The sequence below is a fragment of the Pongo pygmaeus genome, chromosome 21 (genome assembly GCF_028885625.2).
Source record: "Pongo pygmaeus isolate AG05252 chromosome 21, NHGRI_mPonPyg2-v2.0_pri, whole genome shotgun sequence".
Lineage (NCBI taxonomy): Eukaryota > Metazoa > Chordata > Mammalia > Primates > Hominidae > Pongo > Pongo pygmaeus.
Genome location: NC_072394.2, coordinates 14422512 through 14448469, shown reverse-complemented (window position 1 = coordinate 14448469; position 25958 = coordinate 14422512). Strand labels below are relative to the sequence as shown.

The 25958-nt window shown below is 43.6% G+C and overlaps 1 protein-coding gene across 1 annotated transcript in view; it reads right to left on the bottom strand.

Annotated features, from left to right (window-relative positions):
* SLC24A3 (solute carrier family 24 member 3) overlaps positions 1–25958 on the bottom strand; it is a 509957-nt gene that overhangs the window by 14679 nt on the left and 469320 nt on the right. The window contains exons 11-15 of the mRNA XM_054468182.1: positions 23863–24023; positions 22839–23100; positions 14736–14902; positions 11243–11357; positions 9488–9600 (exon numbers count right to left, since the gene is read on the bottom strand). Coding sequence (XP_054324157.1) covers positions 9488–9600; positions 11243–11357; positions 14736–14902; positions 22839–23100; positions 23863–24023 — 818 coding nt within the window. The remainder of the gene's footprint in view (positions 1–9487; positions 9601–11242; positions 11358–14735; positions 14903–22838; positions 23101–23862; positions 24024–25958) is intronic.

Genomic DNA, 25958 nt, shown 5'->3' with positions numbered 1-25958 from the left:
CAACATCCTTGTAACTTTCTTCTGGCCCTGCGGCCCCCTTTCTTCTGATTCTCCCTGTCCCTGGCTGGCCCTTCCTCAGTCTCCTTCAGTGAATGTTTGTTTCTTCCCCCATCCAACATCACGACATGTTCTAGGCCCTCTCCTCTATCTACACTTACCTTCTTACTTTGTTACTTGCAGTTAATGCTCTTGACTCCCAAGTTCATACCTGCAACCAAGACCTTGCCTCTGAACTTCAGACCCATCATTTCCACTACCTACTTGACATCTCCATTCAGATGACCTGCAAACATATCAAACTTTATTTGTCCTAAATGGAACATTTGGTATTTCATCTTAAATGTGTTCCTCATCTTCCAGCTTGTCTCCCCATCTCCATGAATGGCACCACAATACACTTAGTTGCCCAAGCAAAGAATCACATGTTACTTATGATTTTTCTCCTTCTCATCCTCTCCATACATCTGTCAGAAAATCTTATTAATTCTTCCTTAAAAAGAATCTCTTTTTGTCATCGGCTCCTTGACCTGTCTCCCCTCATCCACTCTTGCCTCCTTTGCATTTAGAAACAGCATCCAATGTAATCTTAAAATGTAAAGTGAATCATGCCCTTGCCTTGCTAAAATCCTCAGTCGTAGTTACAATAACACCTGAAAATTTTGCAATAGCTTACAAAATCCTTGCCTTTCCCGACTTACCTCAGCATGAACAGCTGTTTAGGGGCTAAAGTTAAACTAATTGCCAGGTCCTGTTATTTTTTTCTGTAGTCTCTTGCTTAGCTTTCCACTGATCTCCAGTTTTACTGCTACTGTGGAGGCAGAGTGAACTGCTGGTCTCACTTCCTCTCCCTGTAGTAGGTTTTATGTCCACACACTTTCCATAGCCTCATGGTGAGTGGATGCATTTTTCTGCTTCCTGATTTGGGGCTTGGCTGTGTGATACTCTTTGGCCAATGGTGTTAGCTGACCTGATATGAGCCTGAATCCAAAATGTGTTTCCGAAGCTGGGTGTGTCTTTTTGTGCTCTTGCTTTGAGAAGGGCAAAACATGATGTGTCTTCTTTGAGACACATCATGAGAAGGCTGTGTCTTGAGAAGCCAGTGGTCCAAAGAGAATGAGAGACACTTGGAACAGACTCATATGAAGCCTGCAGCCAAGCCCAGATCAGCCATACACTTGTCAGCCACAAAGGTATGACTGAGAAATATACGCTAATGGATGCATGCCTTTTGTTACTTAGCATTATGGTAACTATAGCTAACAGACACAACTATCATAATCCAATCACCCTATTTTCTCTCTCCTGCAAATGCCTCATAGCTGAACTTGTTGCCATCAGTCTTGTCAGGCTCCAATGCTTTCTCTACGGAATTGTCAGAACATCCTTTCTAAAAGGCATACATGACTGTATCTCTCCTTCTTGTGTACCCTTCATTCTTTCCATTACCATGGCCTTTACCACGCAGCTTCTCTCTCTCTCTAGTTTCATTTCTGCCACTTTGTTTCAGCTCCCCAACTCCTCACCCCTCCCATACTCCCCCCAGTCACAGAAGCAGCCCTTGGGTCCTTCAGTGCAACAAGTCTTCCCATATCTTGGTGTTCTACAAGCTCTTATTTCTGTTTGGAAAAAAATTTTCTCACCTCTCTCCACCTGCTTGTCCTGATAATCTCGGATTCTCAGAATAACTGTCATTTCCTCCCCAGCATTCCAGATACCCCAATCACTGCCACACACTATCTAAACTTCCGTATAGGCAGCCCTTAGGAAAGCAGGCATCACATCTTGTTTTGGAATTGCTTGTGCAATTCTCTCCTTCCATAGCTGTAGGTCCAGGAGCATAGGCCTCTGCCTGTCTTGCTTACTGCACCATCTCTAGTGGTCACCAGCACAGCACACAGTAGGCACTCAATTAACACTTGGTCAAAGAAAGAATAAACCAGGCAGACAGTGGGGGGTGAGAATATTTCTGGACAGCTCTTCTTTTTGTCTCTGTTGTTTCTGGACTCTGGTGGTCTCTTGCTTGGAGAGAGAAAGACAGACACCCTCCCTCCATTGCATCTCAGATTTGTTTTACATTTCTAAGCACTAGCTTAGAAATATGAGTTTTGCCCTGGCTTCCTGGAGCCTGCATGGTGACTTTCTCAGCTCTCGTAAAGCTTGTGGAACAGACGTTCATCACCATAATGGAACAAGAAGTGCTCATTTTCCAAACTTTGACTTTTAGAAAGATTTCTTATTTTGGGCACTTAGGTAACTAGCTGCCTTCTGAGCAAGCCACAAAGTGTTAAGAAATGTCAAAATCTGTAAAACTACATTCATCCTTCCCTGCCAAATGCTTAAACCTAATGCCACGCACAAAACAGCTGTCCGGATGGTAATTATCAGATAATTATAACTTGGAAATCCCATCTAGATGAGATGGAAAAATTGCTTCAAAATTGTTGGCAGGTCCCTTGTGAGGTTAGGAGAGGCCATTAAACCCACAGTGGCTGCTCGGTTCTGATGTCAGAGATGCAGAAAGATGTCATGCGGTCACTACCATGCTACAGGAAAAGAGGCTTTTGAGTGTCATTTTGGAAATAAAGCCTCTCCTAGGAAAAGCTTGTGGTGGAGAAGAGGGCAGATCAAAATGCTCTCAGCAAATAAGCCCTAGATTTGCTTTTCCATGAACCTGGGATTATTTTTCCAAATAACGTCTGCATTTCGGCATGAGTTCCATGGTGATGTCCCCCACCCTGCCCAGTGTGGCTGAGCATGAGGAATTGACCACTTGAAGGCACCCAAAGAGAGCCAGAGAGGGACCAGGGACTGAACAAAGGATCCAGAGCGGTTCCTCCAACCATCAGACAGAAAATCCCTGTAGAAATATCAGTTACCACGGCCCAGGGCAGCAATGAATACAGCCCCCATGATGCCTGTTGGTACTTTTAGGATAGAAAACTGGGGATCAGAATTTGCTCTCCTTCTAGCTCTTCACTTCTTTATATAAAGTTGAAGCCACCTGAGCATTAATAAGCAGACCCTGCCCTGTCTTTTAGCAAAGATTCAAACTCAGGGATGGATCTGGTCTGAAATTTCTCCTCTGAGCCCAGAGTTATGCATGGGTGACTGCTGTGGCATGACTTGCTTTGGCAATAGTTGTCAGTGCTTTGAGGAAAGCACTCCTCTCTGCCTCTTTCTGGCTGTGTGATTTAACCTCTGTGCCTTGGTTTCCTAATCTGCAGAATTGAGCTAAGAACTATATTGGATTTAGCATGAAACCTGAGCCCAGTCTTGGCGGTCCAGTATGACCCCTGCCCACCTTACTCTGCACTACCTCTGCCCAGCATGTCTCCTGTTCTAGGACACATCCTGCCTCGATGCCTTTGCAAGTACAGTTCCTTCTCAGAATGCTCTTCTGCTCTCCACACACCCCTCTCTTCCCATGGCTGGCTCTTGTCATTCATGACTCCACAGAACTCAACCTCCTGTTCAGTAAATACAGAGTGACACCTGCACCTCTCTCTCTAAAACATCACTTCATCTCATCATCTGCATAAGGCTTTTGTCCTCTGAAGTTAGTGCAATCAGGCATTTGTTCACATATGTACTGTCTATCCTTCCCCACTCAATGTATACTCTAAGAGGAAAGGTCTTGTCTATCTTGTTCACTTCTGAATCCCTATTGCCTTGACAAGTTCCTGGCATATAGTGGGTGCATAATAAGCCCCGGTTGAAAGAATAATCATTCCCTTATATAGGCGTTGGAAGGATTAGAGGAGACCGTGTGAATACAGTGTCCCTACAGTGCCTGGTGCAGAGTAGATGCTCAGTGAATTCTAGCTATTCTTTTTGCTGTTGTGCTTGCCCCCCTACTCTCTTCTCAAGTCACCCTACTGCTTTGTTCTTCTTTGCTCACACATGTTCCTCCATCCATCTATCCATCCATCCATCCATCTCTCCATCCATCCATCCATCCATCCATCTATCCATCCATCCATCCATCCATCCATCCATCCATCCATCCATCCATCCATCCAACAAATATTTGTGGAATATGTTCCAAGTGCCAGGCACTGTGCTAGGCACAAAGGAAATAATAAATGCATAGATGAGCACAGTTCCTGTTTCAGGGAGGTCACTTCTCCAGAGGGAGACTCAGACCAAGGGGTAAAGGTAAGCACTTTGATGAGAACTGCTGAACACAGGCATGACATCTGGTCCAGGCTTGGGAAATCCCAGTTCAACATCTATATTGAGACCTGAAGGATGAGCTAGAGAAAGAAAGAAGCCCTTGGTCGGGGCCCTTGTAACCCCCTCTGTGAGGTAGTCTGGATTCAGAGGGCCATTTTCTGGGACCCCCAGCTTCCAAGCAAACCAAAAGGCATTGTTTGGTTGGGCCAAATACTGTTACTATTTTGATCTAACATTATTAGTCAAAGCAGCATAGTCTGTACAAGCAAAGGCTTCAGGAAAATTAAAGTCTACCTTTCTATAAGCTAGTTCCTTAACTATTTTTGATGAAATATTTCACTTTGAAATAGATCATACACTTGATGTGTATCCTAGAGGATATGAGATCTAACTTAACTTTTTCTTGAATGACTCAGGATCACCACCATTAATATAAATTATTTAACTGGGCTGACACATGGCAAAGATCTTAGGAGCTATTGATGTACAAAGGGATTGCTTGTTCCTGCAATTGAAAAAATAAAATTTATTCCTATTTAAACAAATAAAATGTCCTTCTATGTGTAAGACGGATATTGGTGCAGTGTGAGTGGCAGACATTAAGTGGATGAGGTCTTAAACTCAGATTCTAACAGCAGAGAGAGATGTGGTTAATAACTGTGAAACAAGGAGGAATGTGGATTGGTCAACAGAGATGTGGAAAGAGATTATGTGCAGTGTGAGGATGTATTTGGGCAGAGCTTAGAAGGATTAGAAGATTTAGGATGTGGGGAGAATTTGGGGTTCTTCTCTTCACAGGGATTCTTCCCTTATTAAATGCCCTCTCAAGGAAGGAGAGCAACTACTTGAGTAGAATAAGGAGAAAGCAGAATATTAAAGCATGCCACTAGGATCTGGGGCTGATTTTATGATCCTCACTCCCCGATTCAGTTCACCAGGTTGATCCTTCCCTGTTTCTTGTTCATTTACATTTTAGTCTTGACTCAAGATAAAAACTTTTCCAAATAGTGAAAGTTAGCATTACTTATGAAATGCAACATTCACAGCTTTAACCAAATCATGGCTTCCTAGTAGTTCCTAGGTTGTGATTATTCCTGAAAAATAAGCTAACCAGAAATTTTTCCATTGAATTTTTAAAGCTCAAAATGAAATCTCCTTTTCAGCAGAGGGTGCTGAAACAACTATATATCCATGTGCCAAACAATAAAATTGAATCCCTACCTCACACTATATATCAAATGGAATCTCCTTGACTTCCCTGGAGTTCATAAACTGTTTATTGATTATATTATTGATTTTCTATTTTCAAAAGAGTGGTCTGCATTGGATGTTTGTATCCCTGGCATAAAACGATCTTTTTTTTTTTTTTTTTTTTTGCACTGATTACAGAAACAACAGCATTTGGATGGAAGCACAACTTGACACACCTGTCTCTAGAGTCTTCCTAACCAAGTCTCCCCCAAGAGGACTCTTGTGCGTGTCATGGTTATTGATCATAATAAGCCAGAGTGGTTTCTTCTCCTGTATTTCCCCCTTGACTTCAAGGATAAAGTAGATCTTCAATTTCAAGACTTAATGTGGCCCTTGTATAATTCCAGCAGAATGACCAGAGTGATCCAATTATGTCATCTTCAGATGAGAAACATGAATTTGGGCGAAACATCCACTAAAGCCTGAATTTTTGTTTTCATGATGTCACTGTGTCAGTAGACATTGAGATCTGGAAAGAGTATGCTTTCATAGCTCTGGGAATTACTGATAGAAGAATAATGTTTAATTTTTTTTGTTCTTTAAAGAGTATTGGGAGAATGTCAGAAGGAGAGGAAAGGAGGAGAAATCATTAGGGGAATGATTTATGGTGTGCCGAATCGAGTTGGAATTTCAGGCCTGATATCCACGTCTAGTCAGGAAGATTTCAAAGTTAGTAAGATAAACTGGTTTGCTTCTGGGGTGAGTTTTAGTTTTGTTTTGAAAGTTTTTGATTTCACCTTCTATGATTGTCCCCTTTAATCAAAGTAAAATAAGAAATAACATCATGGATCTGAAGGACATTGAAAGTTTCTCATTCTCTGCTCCTGCTTGTCCCTCCCTCACTGGAGAGTCATCCTGGTGAAAATATATTATTCAGGGATGAATTTTTCAGATTGTTTAGAGCCCAGGTTTTTTTTTTCTTCTTCTTTTTGATGTCTGTTTTTTAGCCATTGTCTTCTAGTCCTCAACAGAGGGACAAAAAGCAGTTAAAATTCAGATAGGTCTGATTTTTAATTCCTCATAACTTTGATAAGAGGTAAATGGGGAAGTGAAACAAGCTGAGGAGCAAACCAGATGGACTGCCAATGGGTTCATCAGACCCCTGTATGCAGCACTCTGAGTCGGGCTAAGGAGCATTTTCACTGGCTTCCTTGTCAAGCATGACTGAGTAGCGACATAAAGTCACTAAATATTTTTTAAGGAAGTTAGGTTGTGTTAACTGCGAAGCTTTTGTTCACACCATGATATGCAAGTTTGAGTTCAGAGCTGAACTTCTTGATAACAAGGGAAGACTGCGTTACTGAAGGAACCAGTAATCTCCCGCCTCCACCCTTTGCTCACGAAGCATTTATCTCATCTTGAAAGTAAATGCTGAATTAATGTTTTTTTTTTAATAAAAATATGTTTTGGGGGGCACCAAATTACGAGGTTATTCATGCCCTCGTGTCTCAGCCTGGACCTGAAGTGTCCCTCTAATTCATGAAAGGTAACTTTCGCTGCTGGTGAAAGTGAATGCAAAGGCCATGGGAGAGCTAAACACGGATTCCCATTTATTCAACATGTTTTTCATGGCTTGAGTATGTGCCTGCCCCATACTGTGTGCCACGAAGAAGACAGACATGTGAAAGGCTCAATGTCAGCCCTCATGGAGCTTCCTGTGGTCAGGATATGAGGGTGTCATAAAGCTGTCCCAAAACTTCAGGAATGAATCTGGACAAATAACCATGTAAAAAATATTGTCATTCTGGAAAACAATCTTTTATACAACTTTTCTAACACGGAGAAAAATCATCTAAAGAAAAACTTGAAATGTAAACTTGAAAAGTATAGATTTATGTACAACTCTAAAACCTATAGATTAATGTACAAAGATGTCTGTGGTGTCACTACTTACAACAGTGAAAGGTTTGAATCAACGTAAGTGTCCAAGAGCAGCAGCATGATTAAGTACATTTTGGAATATACTGTAATAATAGGTCACCTTGAAGATGATGTTTCCAATGAGACTTTGACGAAAAAACGTTTGCTATAACAGGAAGTATAAAAAGCAATGTATAAAATTGCCTATATAGGATGATCTTTGCTATACAAAGTAACCTAGAGAAAGAAAAATATGCTGAAATGTTAACAATAGTTATCTATGGATTAGACTCTGGGTGATTGTCATTTAATCCTCTAGAGCTACAGGGTCCAACAGTCAGCCACAAGCCACATGTGGCTATATTAATTTCAGGCACAACACTAACCTAATTACCTGGATCCTTCTTGCATCCAAGTGGGTACATGTAACTTATGTGGACAGTGGGATGGGAACAGTTGGCACAGACACCACTTCCAGGCCTCATCAGAAAGTGATCTACACAATATTCCATGCCCTTGCCTTCTCTGCTTTCTGTGTAGCTATGGGAGAAGGACTTCAAGATGGTAGAACCACCGGATGGACTGTGCCACAAACCCTGAGTTTCTGCTTGGAAGAGCCACGAGAGCTGCCAGGATGGGAACATCTGCAGTGGAATTTGAGTAAAAAACCCGTGTTGGGCTACTCCAGTGGAATTTTGGGGTTTTTGGTAATATAGTAGCTAGCAACACTTATTCTGAAAAATAAAACCATAATTTGACCTTCTGTGCGAAAGTTGTTGACACAGTAGACCTGGTTATTTAATCTTTGCATACCTCCAGGAGAGTCCAGAACCATGGTTGACCTTTGGCCAACCCCTATGAATGTGACCCTTGGGATGCTACAATTGATGACATTGGTTTGTACCCCAGAAGCGATAGGCCATGCTGTACCAATTTGTCACAATGATTTCCCAAACTTTATAATGTCTACCTGGTATCTATGCTGGGGTTCTGAGATTCAGGCATCATGGCTGTTCATGCAGCAGAAATGTGCCTACTTGACCAGCCCTCCCCAAAAGCCTCAGCCTCCAGTGGACTTCCCTGGATAGAGACATCTCGTGCATGTTTCCCGCAAGGGAGAAAGCACTTCCTGTGTGACTCATTAGGGAAGGAATTAGAGGCCTGCAGCTGACCACGCTGGGCTTCTCCTGATGCATTTCATTTTCCAGCTCCTTTTATCCCATATCCTGTGCTATAATAAACCTTAGCCATGAATGTAATCTGTGAGTACTCCTGAAACCCTGAATTAGGGGATGGTCATAGGATGCCCAAAATAATTCCCACATAAGATATTTCTCCAGGAATATAGAGAACATATCATCCAAAATAAGCACATGCTTTCTGCACAGCCTTATATATCTTACCATCTGTTACTACCATCTGTTGACATTCTATCCTAGACATCAAACTCTTGTGAATTTGGCTGATGTGTCTCGATTCATAAGAGCCTGACTGCAGAGTCTCACTCTGTGGGCTGCAGAACTTAGAAGAGTTATTTGGAGTTCTGTGACCCTTTCCCCCGCTCCCCGCCAGGGCGATGCCCTTTCAGTGGCCAACTTGGATGTCATCTCTCCAGCGTCTCTCTGACATGAATCACTTAGCCTGTAATAAGGTGAAGCAAGTCTAAGTACACTAAAGTAGGGGTTGGCAAGTTATGACCCATGGACCCAATTTGGCCCACCAATTGTTTCTGCATAGTCCATGAGTGAAGAATGGTTTTTACATATTTAAATGGTTGGAACAAAAATCAAAAGAAGTGTTATATATCATGACATATAAAAATGATATAAAATTCAAACTTCAGTTTCCGTTAGGAAAGTTGTATTGAAACAGACATGTCCGTTTGGTTATTTATTGTCTATGGCCGTTTTTCTGCTACAGCAGCAAAGCTGAAGAGCTGTATAAACATCCTCTGGCCCACAAAGCCTAAAATATTTAGTATTTGCCCCTCGACAGAAAAAGTTTGCTGGCCCCTGCTCTAAAGTCCTGAATGTCCCCGCAAGCCTGACTTAGTAAGGCCTTTGACGAGGAGAATTTGTTTTCCCCTGAATATTACGATTTCTACACCCCTTTTTCCCCGAGACAAAGACCCTGTGGCCAAGGCTGTTAAAACAGAGTCACGTAGCCCTGGATTTCAGGAGATGTCCTGGAGAAAACCACTTACGTAGGATCCGTAATCCACAGCCAGGGTCTGCAGAGCCCAGGGGAGACCAAGGCCAATCAGGATGTCAAACACGTTGCTCCCAATGGAGTTGGACACGGCCATGTCCCCCATCCCTGCAGGGACAAGAGGTCACTTAAGAGAGGGAAGGGAACCCAGGAGAGTGCAGGGCCCCACACAGGACTCTCCCAAGCCTTTAATCTCACAGCCAGAGAGTGGTTCTGCAAGCTCACATATGTGCTTCTCTTTCGAGGCCATCACCCACGTGAAAGGATGACACTAATTATAAAACATAGAAACACACGTTCTATTGAATGGTTGACCTTTACTTCAAATATCATCACTGATTGAATATAAGTGATTCAAAAAACCAAATACAGTGATATGCTTTGTGTCTGTGTCCCCACAAAATCTCATGTGGATTGTAGTCCCCAGTGCTGGAGGTGAGGCTTGGCGGGAGGTGATTGGATTATGGGGGTGGTTTCTTATGAATGGTTTAGCACCATCCCCCATTGGTACCAGCTTTGTGATAGTGAGTGAGATCTTGTGAGATCTGGTTATTTAAATGTGTGTAGCACCTCCCCCCACCCTCTTGCTCCTGCCGTGTAAGACATGCCTGCTTCCCGTTCACCTTAACCATGACTGGAAGTTTCCTGAGGCCTCCCCAGAAGCCGAGCAGATGCTGGCATGCTTCTTGTACAGCCTGCAGAACCATCAGCCAGTTAGAGCTCTTTTTTGATAAATTACTCAGCCTCAGGTATTTCTTTACAGCAATGTGAGACGCACTAATACAGATGGTTTCAAGGATTCTGGAGATTCTGAGACACCCTTATGGAAAGGAATAAACTCAACCATGCTAGAAAGTGACTCCCGAGCTCACACCTGCACACTGGGTCGTCTTCCAACTGCCCTGCACTGTCTCCAGGCCTTCTTCAGAATAACTGAACAATAGTGTAGACAATAGTAGAGCTTCATGAAGACGTCTATGGGACACTGAGCTAAGTTTTGTAGCTCAACACACATTTGTTTGAAACAAATGCCCTCCAGCATAAATCAGGCAGATGCGTCAGAATGAGTGCTGCGGAAGGGTGTGGCCATCTGGGGCATCTGTTTGGGAAGGTGAGCTGTGAGCCTGTGAGCTTGGCTTTGAAGGAGGGAAGGATCTGTCACACTCTGAAAACTGACCTCTGGGACCCGTCACTCAGAGGGCACTGCAGGTGGGTCAGCCTTAGAGATGAGGCTTGTCTTCTCTAAGCCTCAATTTTCTTGTCCATAAAATGGGGGTATGATTGTGCTTATTTCACAGAGCTGTTGTTTAAATCAAATAAGGTAGTGCATCTACCATGCTTTACTCAGTAAAGGTTAGCTGTCAGTACATTTCCTCCTACTTTGAATAATAGAAGGATGGTGATACAGCCTCCAGAAGGGGTATGGGTGCTACCTAGGAAATGTCTTAGCTTTCCTCAAGGGTAAGACCTTCTGGATTATTTCTCTGTTCTTCTGAGCCTAGGAAACCTTTCAACCAACACGGCATCACCCTTCCTCTTTCCAAACCCTGTTAATTACCCGGTGGGCCCCCCATGTAAAGAGGCCCACCTGTCTGCCTTCCTTCCTTCCTTCCTTCATTCTCTCCCTCCCTCTTTCCTTCTCTTCTCCCTCCCTCCTTTCTCTTCTCCCTCCTGCCTTTCTTCCCTCCCTCCCTCCCTCCCTCTCCTCCTCCCTCCCTCCCTCCTTCCCCATTGCCACTGGAAGTCCCACCTTGTCTGGCCACAATGAGGCTGGCCATGCAGTCAGGCACACTGGTCCCAGCAGCCAGGAAGGTGATCCCCATGATGACGTCAGGAATCCCCAGGGTGTAACCAATGATTGTGACCTAGAAGGAGCAGGAAGAGGTGGTCAGCTGAGGGTCAACTCAAGCCCCACCTGCCCATGATTCTTCTGATGGAGACTCACAACAGGCTATGGTCTGGGCTATCTCTGTGGGGTGCAATGTCTGCTCTCTATATCAATACAGAGAGTGACAAGCACTATGTGGATGCTGACTGGGGCTGCAGGTCAGGGGACAGTGCTGTAATAGGACCCAAACTTTCCAACAAAACATTGGCCTTTTCACTTGTTCTTTTCAGGTGAGGTGGGTGGTTTGAGAAGAGAAAATAGAATTTCTGGGAAAAAGGCAATATTGGGACAGAATATTTGAACTACGGGTGGCCCTGAGGCATCCAGAATGGATGAATGCTTTGCTTGGAATTTGAGCATCCATGTCAGGGGGGATGCACAATGGGAATTTAGAAGAACTGCAAAGGGGCTGGATTTGACAGTATCCATACTCGTCAGAAAAGGCATAACTCTAAGGTTGGGCACGGTGGCTCATGCCTGTAATCCTATCACTTTGGGAGGCCAAGTTGAGAGGATTGCTTAAGTTCAAAAGTTCTAGACCAGCGTGAGCAACATAGTGAGACCTTGTCTCTACAAAAAATTTTAAAAATTAGCTGGGCACAGTGGTGTATGCCTGTGGTCCCAGCTCCTTGAGAGGCTGAGGCAGGAGGATGGCTTGAGCCCAGGAGGTTCAGGCTGCGATGAGCTGTGATAGTGCCATTGTACTCCAGCCTCGGCAACAGAGTGAGACCCTGTCTCACAAAAAAAAAAAAAAAAAAAAAAGAAAAGAAAAGAAAAAAAATGGGGAAAGCCATAACTAGCATTTCCTTTTCTCTGTTCCTTGAAGCTTGGTAGCAATTTGCTGTCCTTGTCAACATCTTCTTCACTATAATAGCTTCTGGGGACCATCATCTTAAGTGAAACAGCTCAGACACAGAAAGTCAAACTCCGCATGTTCTCACTCATAAGCGAGTGCTACGTAATGTGTACACTTGGACATGGGGTGCAGCATGATAGGCAGTGGAGTCTCGGAAGGGTCAGGGTCAGAAATGTTGTGTTTCTACATCTCACTTTCCTCCCTGGAGACTGAAAAACAGGAAGGCCAGAGGCCACCCCAGTTTAAATTCAGCACAGAATGAATGGGGTGGGTGACGAGAAATTACTTAATGGGTACGATGCACATTATTTCAGTCATGGATACACTAAAGTCAGGACTTCGTCACTTCCATCACACAATATATCCATGTAACAAATTTACTTGTACCGCTTAAATTTATGCAAATATAGAAAAAGCAAATGCAAGCATGCTTAAAAAAACAAAAGCAGTTGATGAGGCAGATGATGACGGAGCTGGTGGCAAAAAAAGAGGTAAGTGGAAAAAGAGACACATTCCCTGCATGTGGGCCCAAGGAGAAGATAACTCATAAGAGTTGAAACTGTCAGCTCATTTTAGGATGCCACTTGATCTCCCTCACTTGCCATAAAATTACAGGAAATGCAAAGCACATGTTGTAAGGAGCACATTCTTCTCACAGTTCCTCCTGGGGCAGCCCTTGACAGACACCTACACCCGGAACCCTGACTTCACTCCAAAGGCCACAATCGCTCCTTCCCTGTTCAAAGACTGGGGGGATGTGAGTGAAATCCATAGAGATGCTTGCCTTGCCTCCTTTCAAACAGAGAATGCAGCTCATTTCTGTTCAGTACTGAGCAGAACTGAACAGAATTTAACCTGGGGTGGCCACAGGGCTTTCTGACTTCCAGTCTCCAGGGAGGAAAGTGAGCTGCAGAAACACACGCTGTTTCTATTTTGTTGCTCTGGAGCAAATGAAGCTACCAGCGTCCTGGCCAAACCTTGTTTTTCCTTTTTAACCCTCAGCTCAGTCCCTGTAGGAATCTGGTTTGGCTCAGCCAGGCTTGGCCTCTGGCTCATCATTTTCATGATCATGTTTGTGGCTGGGTCTGGAGTTCAGGGGAGCAGACTGCTCAGGTGGCTGGGACCAGGTCTCCGGCTTCTCCTAGTTTTCTCCCTACTCCTGGGCATTGGTTGGGACTTATTAGAACCTCCGCTGGAGGAAAAGGAAGCAAACAGAAGGAGGTTGAACCTCAGATGAGTCAGGTCAGTTAGCCTGCTGATTAGGGGACTGCACAGAAAATCATGTAGCACCTTAAGGTCAGGGACAGCCAACACGGTCCCCCAAACCCAGATAGGAGGTGGCTCTTGGTGCGTATGTCAGATGAAAACATTAGTGATTGCAGGATGAGAGAGAAACCCCTGGCTATAAAACTTGGGTTTAAAAAAATGTTTGTGACATTGAGGAAAGAGATGATTATGAATTAGTTGTATCAGGTTTACAAATTTGCAATCCATGTAACAAAATTTTTCTCGGTATTTTTGGTCCTACCAAAATATCTTTTTCAGAACCTTCTTTTTAGCTCTTGAGTTTAATTCTCCAGAATTTATATTACATTTCTGTCCAACACTCAAGGCAAGATTAATTTGGATTTGCATCACTTTGCCATGCCTTTTAATTTCTGTCCAATTCTAATGATTTGGAATTTCTCCCCAGTTAAAAAGTATAGCCATAAATGGGTAATGCATTCTGGAAGGCTGGGTTTCCTAAAATGGCTTTGTTAATGTCAAAGCCACTGAATCAATGTCAATCAACTAATGCCAGTCAATGTCAATCAACCAATGTGAATCATTGAGTCATTATTTTAGCCTCAGAAGGGACCCTTGAGTGTTCACCTAACGCAATGCCTCATTGTCTGGTTGAAGAAACTAAGATGCCGACAGGGATTGATCATCATTTCCCAATTCTTTATGCCTTTCCTCCATGTCCTTTGCCCTGTGACATGGCTGTTCTTCCCACTGGAGCAGGTGGAGTACATTTCCCCCATGCCATTGATGTGGGGCTTGGCCAGTAAAATGTGAGTGGACGTGATGGTAAGTCAGGGCCAGGCGCAGACCCTGGAGGCATTTCGTGTTTCCACGTACTCTCTTGCATTCTAATGATGCACTGTGAGAAGAGCATACCCCAGGTAGCTAGCCTCTGGTACAAAGAAAATAAGCAGACACGTGGAGTAGACATGGACCCACCTACTGCCTGAATCAAACATGACCACCCTGAAGCCTGAAACAGAGCTGCATAGCAGGTCCCAGCTAAGATTAATGAATCCACAGTCAACCTGAAGACGTGTGAGCAGGAGAATCGATGCCTGCAATTCTAAACTACTAAGTTTAGGAGTGGTTCGTTGTGCAGCTTATTGTAGCAATAGCTGACTAGTACAGTTATAGGCTGAAACCCTGACTCTTATTCCCTTCTTTATCCTCTAAAGAGATTTAACAGTGCCATGGGGTCCCGATTGCACTCACCATCCACACCATCATGTAGGAGAAGGCTGCGATCCACAGCGTGGAGGAAGCAAACGTCACCATGAACCATTTCTCCCAGCGCGGCTTGTTGCAGTTGGGTACAGTGAAGTATAAGACGAAACTCAGAGGCCAGGTGAACGCCCATTTCACTGTTTCCAGTTTACCCGCTGGAAAAATGAAAAAGGCCGAAAAGAAATAAAAAGAAAAAAAATAACGAAGAACCCCAGTTAGATTTATTTCTCTGCTCTGCCAAGTGTCTGTACTGCTTTCCCCAGAATTAAACCTTATTATATTGCTCTTTTCCTAGAACATTCAAATGACTTTCCATCACCAACGAAACCTGACATGCAACACCAAACAGAATTAAAAAAAAAAAATTATCCACTGCCCACCTGCTAGTTAGGTCTCCGAAATGAGAGGGTGAATCACTTCTTAGTAATACCAGGCTAGGGGGATGGTTTGGCAGATGGCCAGGTGGGAAAAGAGAGGAGGATACTCAGGTCAAAAAAGAGGTGGAATGTGTGTAAGTGCAGGGGGTAGAAATGGGGGTGGGGAGCTAGGAAGACCTCGGGTGGGCTTCTGTTTTCCACGTTTTCTCCCGATAATAAAGCGTCAGCGAACGCAGCGCCACCTGGTGGAATTTCTCAGCATCGTCTGTCAGCGCGCCGGAATCTTCAGAGGATTTGAAGGCTCTCCCTAGACCTGTATTACTATCCTGATTAACTGCTAATTCACCTCTAGAAAGAAATATGCAAACATATTTCCATGTATTCCTCAATGTAATCCAGATACACAGTGCCTCTACCTTCCAGAAAGTTTGCTGTGCCTCTTTCTAGTCAAACCCTCACCCTCTACCACCACAGATATTGTTTTTACTGTTCTCCAACTTCAAATAAATAAAACCATATAGGATGTTTTCGTGCCTTCCTTCTTCTATTCAACATAATGTGATTGAGATTCATTCATGTTGCGTGATCCATTCCTTTTAACTGCTGTGTAGTATTCCCTCCTATGAATGTGCTACGATTTGTTATCCATATGGCGGTGGGTGAGCATTTGTTTGTTGCCAGTTTGAGGGTATTACAAGCCAGGTGACTATGAACATTGTTGTACAAGTCTTTTTGTGGGCATGTTTCATCTCTCTTGGACGAAGACCCAGGAAAATTGCTGAGTCATAACGTGGGTATTTATTTAACTTGATAAGAAACTGCCAGTTTTCCAAAATGATTGAACCATTTTATATTCCCACCAGAGTTAAGGAGGAATTTTTATAACATTTGAACAGTAATTAAATGTCTAATAAAATGTATTTTATAATTTTAGACCAGTATCCAGAATTTGTTTCATATATCCTACCAATCTCCAAATAGTTTCTTAAAACTGCATAGATAGAAAAAGTATCTAACATTATTTCTGGCACCCTCCGGCCTCTCTTAAAGGGCCGAGGCACAGTGTCTATGGGAGGCAGAGGGGTTTCTCATCAGATGGTGCTGGCCTCCGGTCCCTGCTCTGTGGCTTATGAGTTGAATGACTCAGTTATTTAAATTCTCTACACCTCAGTTTCTTCATCTGTGAAAATGTGTATACAGCAGCACTGAGCTCACAGAGTTGCTGGGAGAATTAAATGAGATGATATTAGGACGAGGGCTGCGACAACATGAGCTCACAAGTCATTCCAGTCAAAATCCTGGGAGTCATTCTTGATCCTTCCCTTTCTTTTATCCCCCACAGCCAACCCTGGCAACCTGACAGGACATTCCCACCATCTCATCATCCCCACAGCCTCCGCTGGGGCCAGGTTCACCAAGGCCTGGCTGACAACCTGGCTTCCTAAGGGGACTACTGCTCCAATGCCTATCCTACCTCCATCTGTTTGCTACCAGTAGCCAGAGGAAAGAGTCTCAAAAACCAAGTTGTTCTAGAACCTTCCATTGGCCTCCACTGCCCTTAGAGTAAAACCAGGTCTCCCCACCATGGTCTGTAAGGCACTGCCTGATTTTGCCCCACCTGCCACTCTCCCTGCTCACATACTCCCTGGTCTTGGCTAGCTTTCTGTCCTCAGACACTCCAAGCCTTTTCCTGCCTCAAGGACTTTGCCCTTGCAGGTCTTCTGCCTGGATCTTCTCATGGCAGAGTCTGCCCTGTCACGCAGGCCACTTCACTGCTCAAATGTCACCAAGCCTTCAGATAAATCTAAATATAACCCTCATCATCTCACTCCTGCTTTTCTATTTGTTTCCTAGCAAATATTTTTATTCGTTTCATGCAAATATTTCCTGTCTTAAACCATCAGGGTTGTTTCTTAATTTATTTTCAGTCTCCCTCAAATTAGAATAAAGTCTATGAGAACAGGGGTCTTCTCACTTGTTTAGCACCTGATTGAAAGGCAGGGATAGTGCAGGGCTTATATTGCATTTTCAGTAAATATCAATAACAGTAGTAGTAATAATGTTATTATGAACAATCTAATCAGACAGACCAAAGAAAATTACTTGTTTTTGAGAATCTAAGGCTATCCAATTTACAAGTAGAGAGTAAAGCAAACAAACAAAAAAAAATAGTAAGAAAGGAGAAGTGTTTTCCTATTAGCTGCTATGAGTCTTGTTAGATTTAAGATTTGGAGATGGTCAAGTGAATGATGAGAACGTAGAGACTGTGCTTGCTTTGTAAACCAAGAAGCCTGGCTGAGAGTTGTTTGGAGAGGGGCTTCCAGGTGCTGCAGAATCCAGGATATAGCCAGCTCTTTGGTTCCCAAATGCATCCTGGAATTTGGCACATTCCTAAATCCTGCAATGTGCTGATAAGGCATTTACCCATGTGGAACCTCCTAGAATCCCCTCAACGGCCTTCCATATGGCTGATGCCCTCAAACAGACAGAGAAAGTTGGTTTAGTTTAAAATACACACGCAATCAAAGATTACAAAGAAACACAGGAAGAAGAAGAGAAATGATCCCAACTTGGCTTTCACATTCTTCAGAAAATAAAAAAAAAAGAAGGAAGAAAAAAATGAAGTCAGAACTTACGAGTGCAAGAGCTTGGAAAATGATATTGATTAGACAAAGTTGTAAGAAGTGTAAGTTAGTGCCAGTGAATTTTGAGTTTTTATCAACTGCTTTAAAAATTTCTGACTGGACACTGGGAGGGCATTACATCTGGAAAACATCATTTTCAATGACATATATGCTTTCTTTAAGTTATTGCCCCTTTGTAACAACAGAACCTTAAAAGCAGAAATTCAATGAGCATTATCTGAATCATATATTTAAATGTAATGCAGCAAATATAACATATAAGGTACAAATATAAGGTGTTTTTTAAAAATGATTTTGAGGAACAAAGGCAGTCAAATAAAGATCACCCACATTTTAGCTGGTCTTAATTTTCCTTTTTTTTTGAGACAGAGTCTCACTCTTTTGCCTAGGCTGGAGTGCAGTGGTGCGATCTCAGCTCACTGCAACCTTTGCCTCCCAGGTTCAAGTGATTCTCCTGCCTCAGCCTCCCGAGTAGCTGGGATTACAGGCGTGTGCCACCATGCCTGGTTAACTTTTGTATTTTTCGTAGAGATGGGGTTTTGCCATGTTGCCCAGGCTGGTCTCGAACTCCTGAACTCAGGTGATCCGCATCCTCCCTTTGCCTCCCAAAGTTCTGGGATTACAGGCATGAGCCACCATGCCCAGCCCTTAATTTCCATTTCTGAATAAAGGGGTTAAAAAGGTTTCCTTTCCTCTTTGAGTCAACAACATTTCTGGACATTTTTCCATCTTCTGCTCTATTACCATTGGGTCAAAATAGAGCAACAAGGGGGATAGGTTTATTCTTCATTCATTCATTTAATAAATATTTGTGAATGCCTTCTATGCCATTTTGTGCCAGGCACTGCTGCAGGTGCTGGGGGTACAGCAATGAATTAAGGGAAAAAACTTCCCTGACCATGGACCAGATGTGTTGGTGATTACCTGATTTCACAAAAGTCAGCCAGCAGCTGAGAGCTGAAGCCACGGGCCTGAGCCGGCCCGTAAGCATGATAGTATCACTTTGAGTTGGACTTGGCTTTAACAAGCAAAAGGATTTGTTTCTAAATTATGTTCCTCAGTCAGCTTTGAAGAAAGCTGAATTCTATCAGAGAGACAAAAAGTTATTGCACAGTATTTTAGACCTAGACCTAAATATATACATTTGTTCTGATAATATCGGTAATAAAAATGTACACTGTTTTAAAGTAAAAAAAATAGAAAAAACATAATTTTGCTTTGGAAAAACCTACTTAAATTTTGGTGTATTTCCTTCTAGCTTTTCTTTCCCATGGAAGTGTGTTCACCTATATACACATGAAAAGGTTTCTTTTGCTGTCTGTCAACAATTAGGTTTTCTTCACCCAAGAGATAACAATAGCTGCACCTTTATATGTATGTATGTGCATATACCAAGTGTAGATGTATATATGTATATTGTGTGTATATAACCTATAATATAGTATATACATATATAAACATAAATATGTTAATATCTGTGCATATATTATACATGTATACAATATATTAAGTGTACACAGTATACATGTGCATGTTAACACTATATCAATCTTAAATTGCACACTGTACATATATGTACATATATGAACTCACAACAGTATTCACATACTCCTAAATAATTACTTTCTTGGTAATCATCATATCCATTATAGTCAAGTCCTGAGAGAAGAAAGCACTGCAGCTGGATACCAGAAACAGGGTACTCATGCCTTGCAAGATGACTATGAGAGAGAAAAATGTCCTCATCATGTGGACGGACCTTTTTTAGGCCGCAGGAACTTGACTTGATAGGAACCCATCTGGGGATCCCAGAACTGACTCCCTGGCTTCTCAATGCCCTCTGCTGGCCAGAAGCACCCCGCAGGCTTCTCACCCATAAGCAGAGGCCTGCCTGCCTGCCCCAGGAAGAGGGCCTGGCTGGACATTCAGTCCCCTTGCCTTAAAATGGAGTTCCTAATTCCGGGCCTGGGATTCCTTAGCAGCTGGTGGAGGGGAAGAGACAGTTGTAATTGGGGGAGCCCACTCTTTTCAAAGGCAGACCCGGGCTCTGAATCAGGCTTTCCCGCATCTTAGAAGAACTGGGAAGATTGCTGAGTGCCTCTAGGTCTCTAGCCCCTCGGTGCTCCAAGTGTGGCACACAGACCAGCAGCATCAGTGTCACAGGATGGGGGGAAGCCGGTTCTTGATTAGCAATGCAGACTCGGACCTCACCCTAGACCTCCTGAATCAGAACGTGCATTTCATTAAGGAAGCCCTGGTGAGAAGGGCTGCTAGAGAAGAACTTGGAATTCTGCTTTCTATCTTGGCAGCTGGGAGCCCTCGAATGACATGGAGACCCCACGGGATGGTATGACCACACAGAGTATAGTCTCCTCTCTCCTGCCTGTGCTTCAGGATGGACACGGGAGGGGATGTGGGGTTCCTGAGCCTCAGGTGAAGCATCTGTTGGGGGTGAGATGCCTGCAGCCATGTCTCCTCGTACACAGGAGCCCAGAAGGTGTGGCTGGAAGGTCGGAGGCCTCCGTCATCTGCAACCTAATCACAGTGAGACAGAGGGTGGCGAGCACGAGTTTCAAAGACCTTGAAACCCCACAGTTAGCTCTCATCCAGGAGAGAAATATGGAACCAGGGATCTGAAGGGGGTGCTTGGTCCCAATCAGTAACGAGGCCCAGGCACTGGGCCAGACCTGGTCTCATCTCACACATGCATCTTTCATTGTCCCCTGGAGGGGTGCACTTGGGGATTCTGGGCTCCCAAGATGCTAACATAGAACTTGGTCACTTACAGAACTTCCACTGGCTCGACTGTTTAATTAGTGAAAGAGTTTAGCGAAATAAGCATTACTGGAGCTTGGTTATGGCCAGCCAATGGCGGACTCTGAAAACAGGGGTTGAGTAAGTGGAATTCTAGACACGGGTCCCTAAGATTCTCAGGGTCTGTGAGTGGGATGAGCTATCAGCCTCGTGACTCTGCTGTGTTGTATGGCACAGTTGACCTTTAGGTAGAGAGATTGTGCAGGTGCCTGATCTAGTTGCAAAGAGTCCTCAAAAGCAAAAGGGGAGCCAGAGAGATTAGGAATGATGGCGGGAAGAGCTCCACACATCCAGGTGAAGGTGGAGGGGCTCTGGGGCTTTTAGGAGCAGTGGGACATCCCCAGCTGACAGCCATCAAGGACCTGCACAGCCACAGTGGATTGGTGCCTGGTAATGATTTCTCCCAGAGCCTCTGCAAAGGAATGTAGCCCTGGCTATATCTTCATTACGGCCTGTGAGACTGAGAATCCAGCTGGACTTCTGACCTACAGAACTGTAAGCTAATCAGTGGGTCTTGTTGTGAGCTGCAAAATATGTGGTATTTTGTTATGCAGCAACAGAAAATGAATGGAAGGGTTTACAAGGGAGGAAAGGAGTGTTTTGTCATTTAATTCTGAAGATGTTTTTGTCTTGGTTGATAGGAAAGGTTGCCAAGAAATATATCTGATGGTGGCAAAATGGATAAAGAACAAGTGTACATTTTTTCTATGAAGATAACGTACTAACAAATAATGATTTAGCTTTGGGTGGGAGGTAAGGGACCTGGGGGAATAGGAATCCGGATGAATGTTTTCTGATAAGTTCTTGATGAGGTTGAGATCTTGGGTGCCCTGAGTGGGCACAGGGGCATCTCTGGTTCAAGTTTTACTTGCTGTCCTCTGGACAGAAAGGAGCTCCCCTGGAGCACAGCAAGACCCTGCATCCGAAATTAACATAGGACTCTGACACTCGGCACCATGCCCTACCATTAAATGGGCTTTCAAGTGGATCAAACGTTTCCTCCCATAATCCTGCACATTCAAACATCCCAAAGAGGTTGCTGCACATGTATACTGAGCCTCACACACTTGACAGTCAATGTGAATCAGACTAGTGTACTCTTCCCTGAAACAGCCAGAAGCTTCTGAAAGGTCCAGCAAATAGGCTGAATTCTTTGGGTTTGGTCCACCTGCTCCAATAATGGGTGGGGTGGGGTGAAACAGTTTCTGGAACAACCAAGTCCTTGTTGGAGGCAGCAGTTGGGAGAGGAGGACACCACCCTGGTGGCTGAGGTCCTGAAAGCTTCTTCAGGCCTTGATGTCCACCAGGGCTGGCCTTGGCAGGACAGCTCTCCCAGCTAGGTGCAATGGGATGGGTGGAGGTGAGTGACGTGCCTCTCCTTTTGTGCACCAAGCTGCCTTGCCCACACGGGTCATGGGCATTTCTTCCTTCATACCAAAAGTTCCTGCAGAACAGCTAAGTAAGATAAGACTGTCCCCTGGAACCAGCCCAACTGTCCCATAGAACTGATGTTTATAGTTTCTTTTGAATTAATATAAAAACTGACTCTCTCTCAGCTTTAAAACTTGCGAAACTTACATTTGTCTTCTCTGAGCTCTTTTCTCAGGAAATGGACTATTAGGCCTCCCAGATGGCATCAAAGAACTGAAACTCACCAGATCATTGTGTCTGGACAATGAGGAGTCAGATCTCTCCTTCATCGTGATGCCTGATGGACTGCCTATTTCCTGCGGAGCAATTCCTCTTCCTTACTTCTCCCTAATTCCTGCGGAGCAATTCCTCTTCCTTACTTCTCCCTAATTCCTGCTTGCTGGAAGGTAGCTACATTCCTTCCCTGCTATATAAATCCCCAATTGCAGTTGGTCAGCGAGATGGATTTGAGACTGATTTCCTATCTCCTCAGCTGCAGCACCTGATTAAAGCCTTCTTCCCTGGCAATATTCGTTGTCTCAGTGACTGGCTTTCTGTGCACTGATGAGCAGGACCTAGAACAAATCCCTGGCATTTCAGTAACACTTCCACAAAACACAGTTGATTAAAGAGCTCACATTTCAACCAATGATCATGGACCCCCATCTTGGCCATCTTTGAACTTCTACAACAAAGCCCTGCCCAAAGGAGACTTGATATACATATTCTCATGTTCATACAGAGATTTAAAAAAATTGAATGGTAAAAAGACCATCTAAGTCAAGGGCATCTACTCAGTGGCTCAAAATAGCTCCCAACACCAGCCCAGACATAGAACCTCTTACAGGGGGGGTCGAATGGCGTGTATGGTCCTTCATCATCATCCTCATCCTCCTCTTCCTCCTCATCATTCTCATTGTCCTCATTTTCATTCTCTGTTTCATTGCCAGCCTCAGCCACAACATCGTCCCTCCGTGTCCCATTCACGCCCCTGTCTGGGGCACTGCTGGGCCCTGTCCCATTCTCCACGGTGTGCTTAATTGGGATTTTGATGGCCACCTCAGATTCCCCGTTGGTATAAGCCCTGCTGTTTATCAATCTTTGTCTCTGGAAAGAGAAAGGCACACTCTTACCACGGTCAGAGGGATTGCAAATACCTTACGCTCAGAACATGAACTGTTGGGATCTTTCCCTGGCAGCTGACGATATGCTTCCAGAAGGCCCTGGAGTCAAGTTTTAAGGGGCTTCTCAATGTGATAACCAACTCCAGACAACTTCCATCTGGGAGGAAAGACTAGTCTTTTATGACCCATTAGAACTTGCAAATCTCTTTAGAGGAAAATTCTTATGGGATATGCAGTTCCTTGACACTCTGTGCACTCTGGTGTCATCTTTCTTCCCCAGACTGCAGGAGTTCCTGGGTCCCTATGTGAGAAAGCTGCACAACTGTGTTTGGTCTAGTGTATCAATAAGGCTATACTCCAGAAAAGGAATGCACAGCAAAATTCAAGTCAGGGACTCTGGATTACTTTAAACTAAGGTAACCGTTAGTTAGAAACAATTTCTGTGCAAGTTCACATCAGGGGGCTTTATTCAAATGGAAGAATAGAAGAAAAACGTGGGTGAAAGGGAGAAGAACAGGGGAATTTTCTATATAAATGGAAATTAGTCCATGTCTCAACATGTGGAGGGAAGAGCAAGGGCCAGATACACAGCTGGCCCAGGGAACTAAGATTAGGAAATGGCTGAGGGATGCTGCGGTGTTAAACTTTGAGTTAGGTGCTTCTTCTTTCAAACAAGAAACCTTCTCTCCTTCCCAGAGTTTCCCACTCCTGTCTAGTGGTCAGTGGACAGTGCTTTCCCAGGTACCTCATTGATCAACATGCGACTGGCCATGGAGAGCCGGGTCTTGGGGGGAAAGTGGCTGGTGATCATGATTCGAAGGCCAGCCTCAGAGAAGGAAAGCTGGTGTGGGTAGGCTGACAGCAGCTCGTCCACCATGATCACTGATGCTTTGCGGTGGAAATTTGCTAGGGAAATGAAAAACATAAGGTAAAATAACATTGAGGCCAGGAGCACGAAAGAGGCATTCATTTATTCTTCCTTCCCTTCTTTTCTCTTCCTCCCTTCTTTCCTCCCATCCATTCACCCATCCATCTATCCACTCATCCACTCTTCTTTCCTTATTTCTTCCTTCCTTCCACCCATCCATGCATTCATTCTTCTTTCCATCCATCCAACTCACCTATCCATCCATCCATCCACTCTTCTTTCCTCATTCCTTCTTTCCATTCATCCAGCCAGCCAGGAAGGGTTGCAGTGAGCAAATTTTGAACAAGAGTCAAAATCTCCTTTCCATGGGTGTTCATGTTAAATCTTTTGAAAGGACTTGAAACAATTTAAGCCTCATTCATTGACATGGTAAGAATTAATGATACCATAAGAGAATTCCTCCTTGTCCTTAAAGGATTCTTTTCCCACCATTCAGATCTGGGGCACAGAGAAGACTCCAAGAACTTTGTACCCTATATGCTCTTCAAATGTCAGCAATATTCATACTGAGCTGTTAAATGCTACTGAATTGACATTAGTGCAGTTCTGCACTGGAGGACATAGTGGTGAAATGTACACATTCCCTCAGCCCAGTCTATGAGCAGAGCTGACAAGGGGTGGGTGAGTTGTTCATGTTACAGAGAACCGAGGTCAGAAGGGTGCTTGGGGCAAATCCTGTGTGATAATTCACCAGAAGGCCTAAAAAAAATGTTGCACGAAGGATCCAGCTCCCTCTCTATGAATGAGCTGTATATGCACACAGTTCAAGGGTACTTCGCTGCAGCCTCTTGTAGTACTAGCTCCTGTTTTCCAAGCCACTAAAGCATGAAGTGATCTCTGGAAACACTGGCTAATACTAGGTAGCTCTCTTTGGCATATTCCTTTTATGGTTATAAACTACCCAGAAGAGAAGAAACTAAATAAAATCCTCATGTGAAATGGTATTAAATCACCTAAGTCATTTGTTAAACACATGTATAATCATTCAGAAAAATACATCAAATATTTAATTTTGAAAATCTAATGATGCAGTGATGTCAGAGATATATTTGAAAATAACCCATAGATGTATTTGAAAATAACCTTTCTAATTTCTTTTTTTTCTTCCTGCAAAGCAACCATGTGGGACCAAGAAAAAATAAACTCCAATATTTCAAGAGAAAAGTTTAAAAAATTAAATAAAAAACACATTCCAGGCAAAATTAAATGATAATTTTCTGAGTTCCTCTTAGAAAAAATATTATATATTTGAGAGCGCCATATAATTTCCCTTAGTATCTCAGCTGTTTTCTAAGACTCAACCGAATATAAGAATTACTTTGAAGAGAAAGGTACTTTTCTGTTTGCAGCTTGGAAACTGAGTTAATGTAGCCTTAAAGTGAATTTGGATCTAATAATACACTAACAACACCTGTCATTTATAGAGCATTGCGCTAAACTCTGACACATATTTATCTACTTTGCTTATTACAAAAATGATTATCATATTTCAGAAGAGAAAATTGAGGCTCAAGAGGTTACATAACCTGCTTCATGGTCACACAACCAAAACCCTATCTCAGAACCTAGGGTCTCCTTTTCTTTGCCATCCTGTTCTCTGCAGCACTCCCAGCAAATGTGTTGCCTGGGAATTTCCAGGGGGCTTTCTGAGCTCCAAGGGGCTTACCAGGTATGAGATGGCTCCATGACATTGTAGTGAAAGAGAGGGTTGGAGGACTGGAAACTTCTGCTCTCTCTTGGGGCAGGGAGTGTCCTCTCAAGGCCAGCTGGGACACGCCATGTGTGGCTATGAGAGTGGGCAGATGGGCTCATATTCTAGCACTTTCTTCTCGCACACAATATTTCCTCGGTTACCTTTTCTTTCTTTCTTTCTTTTTTTTTTTTTTTTTTTTGAGATAGGGTCTGGCTCTGTT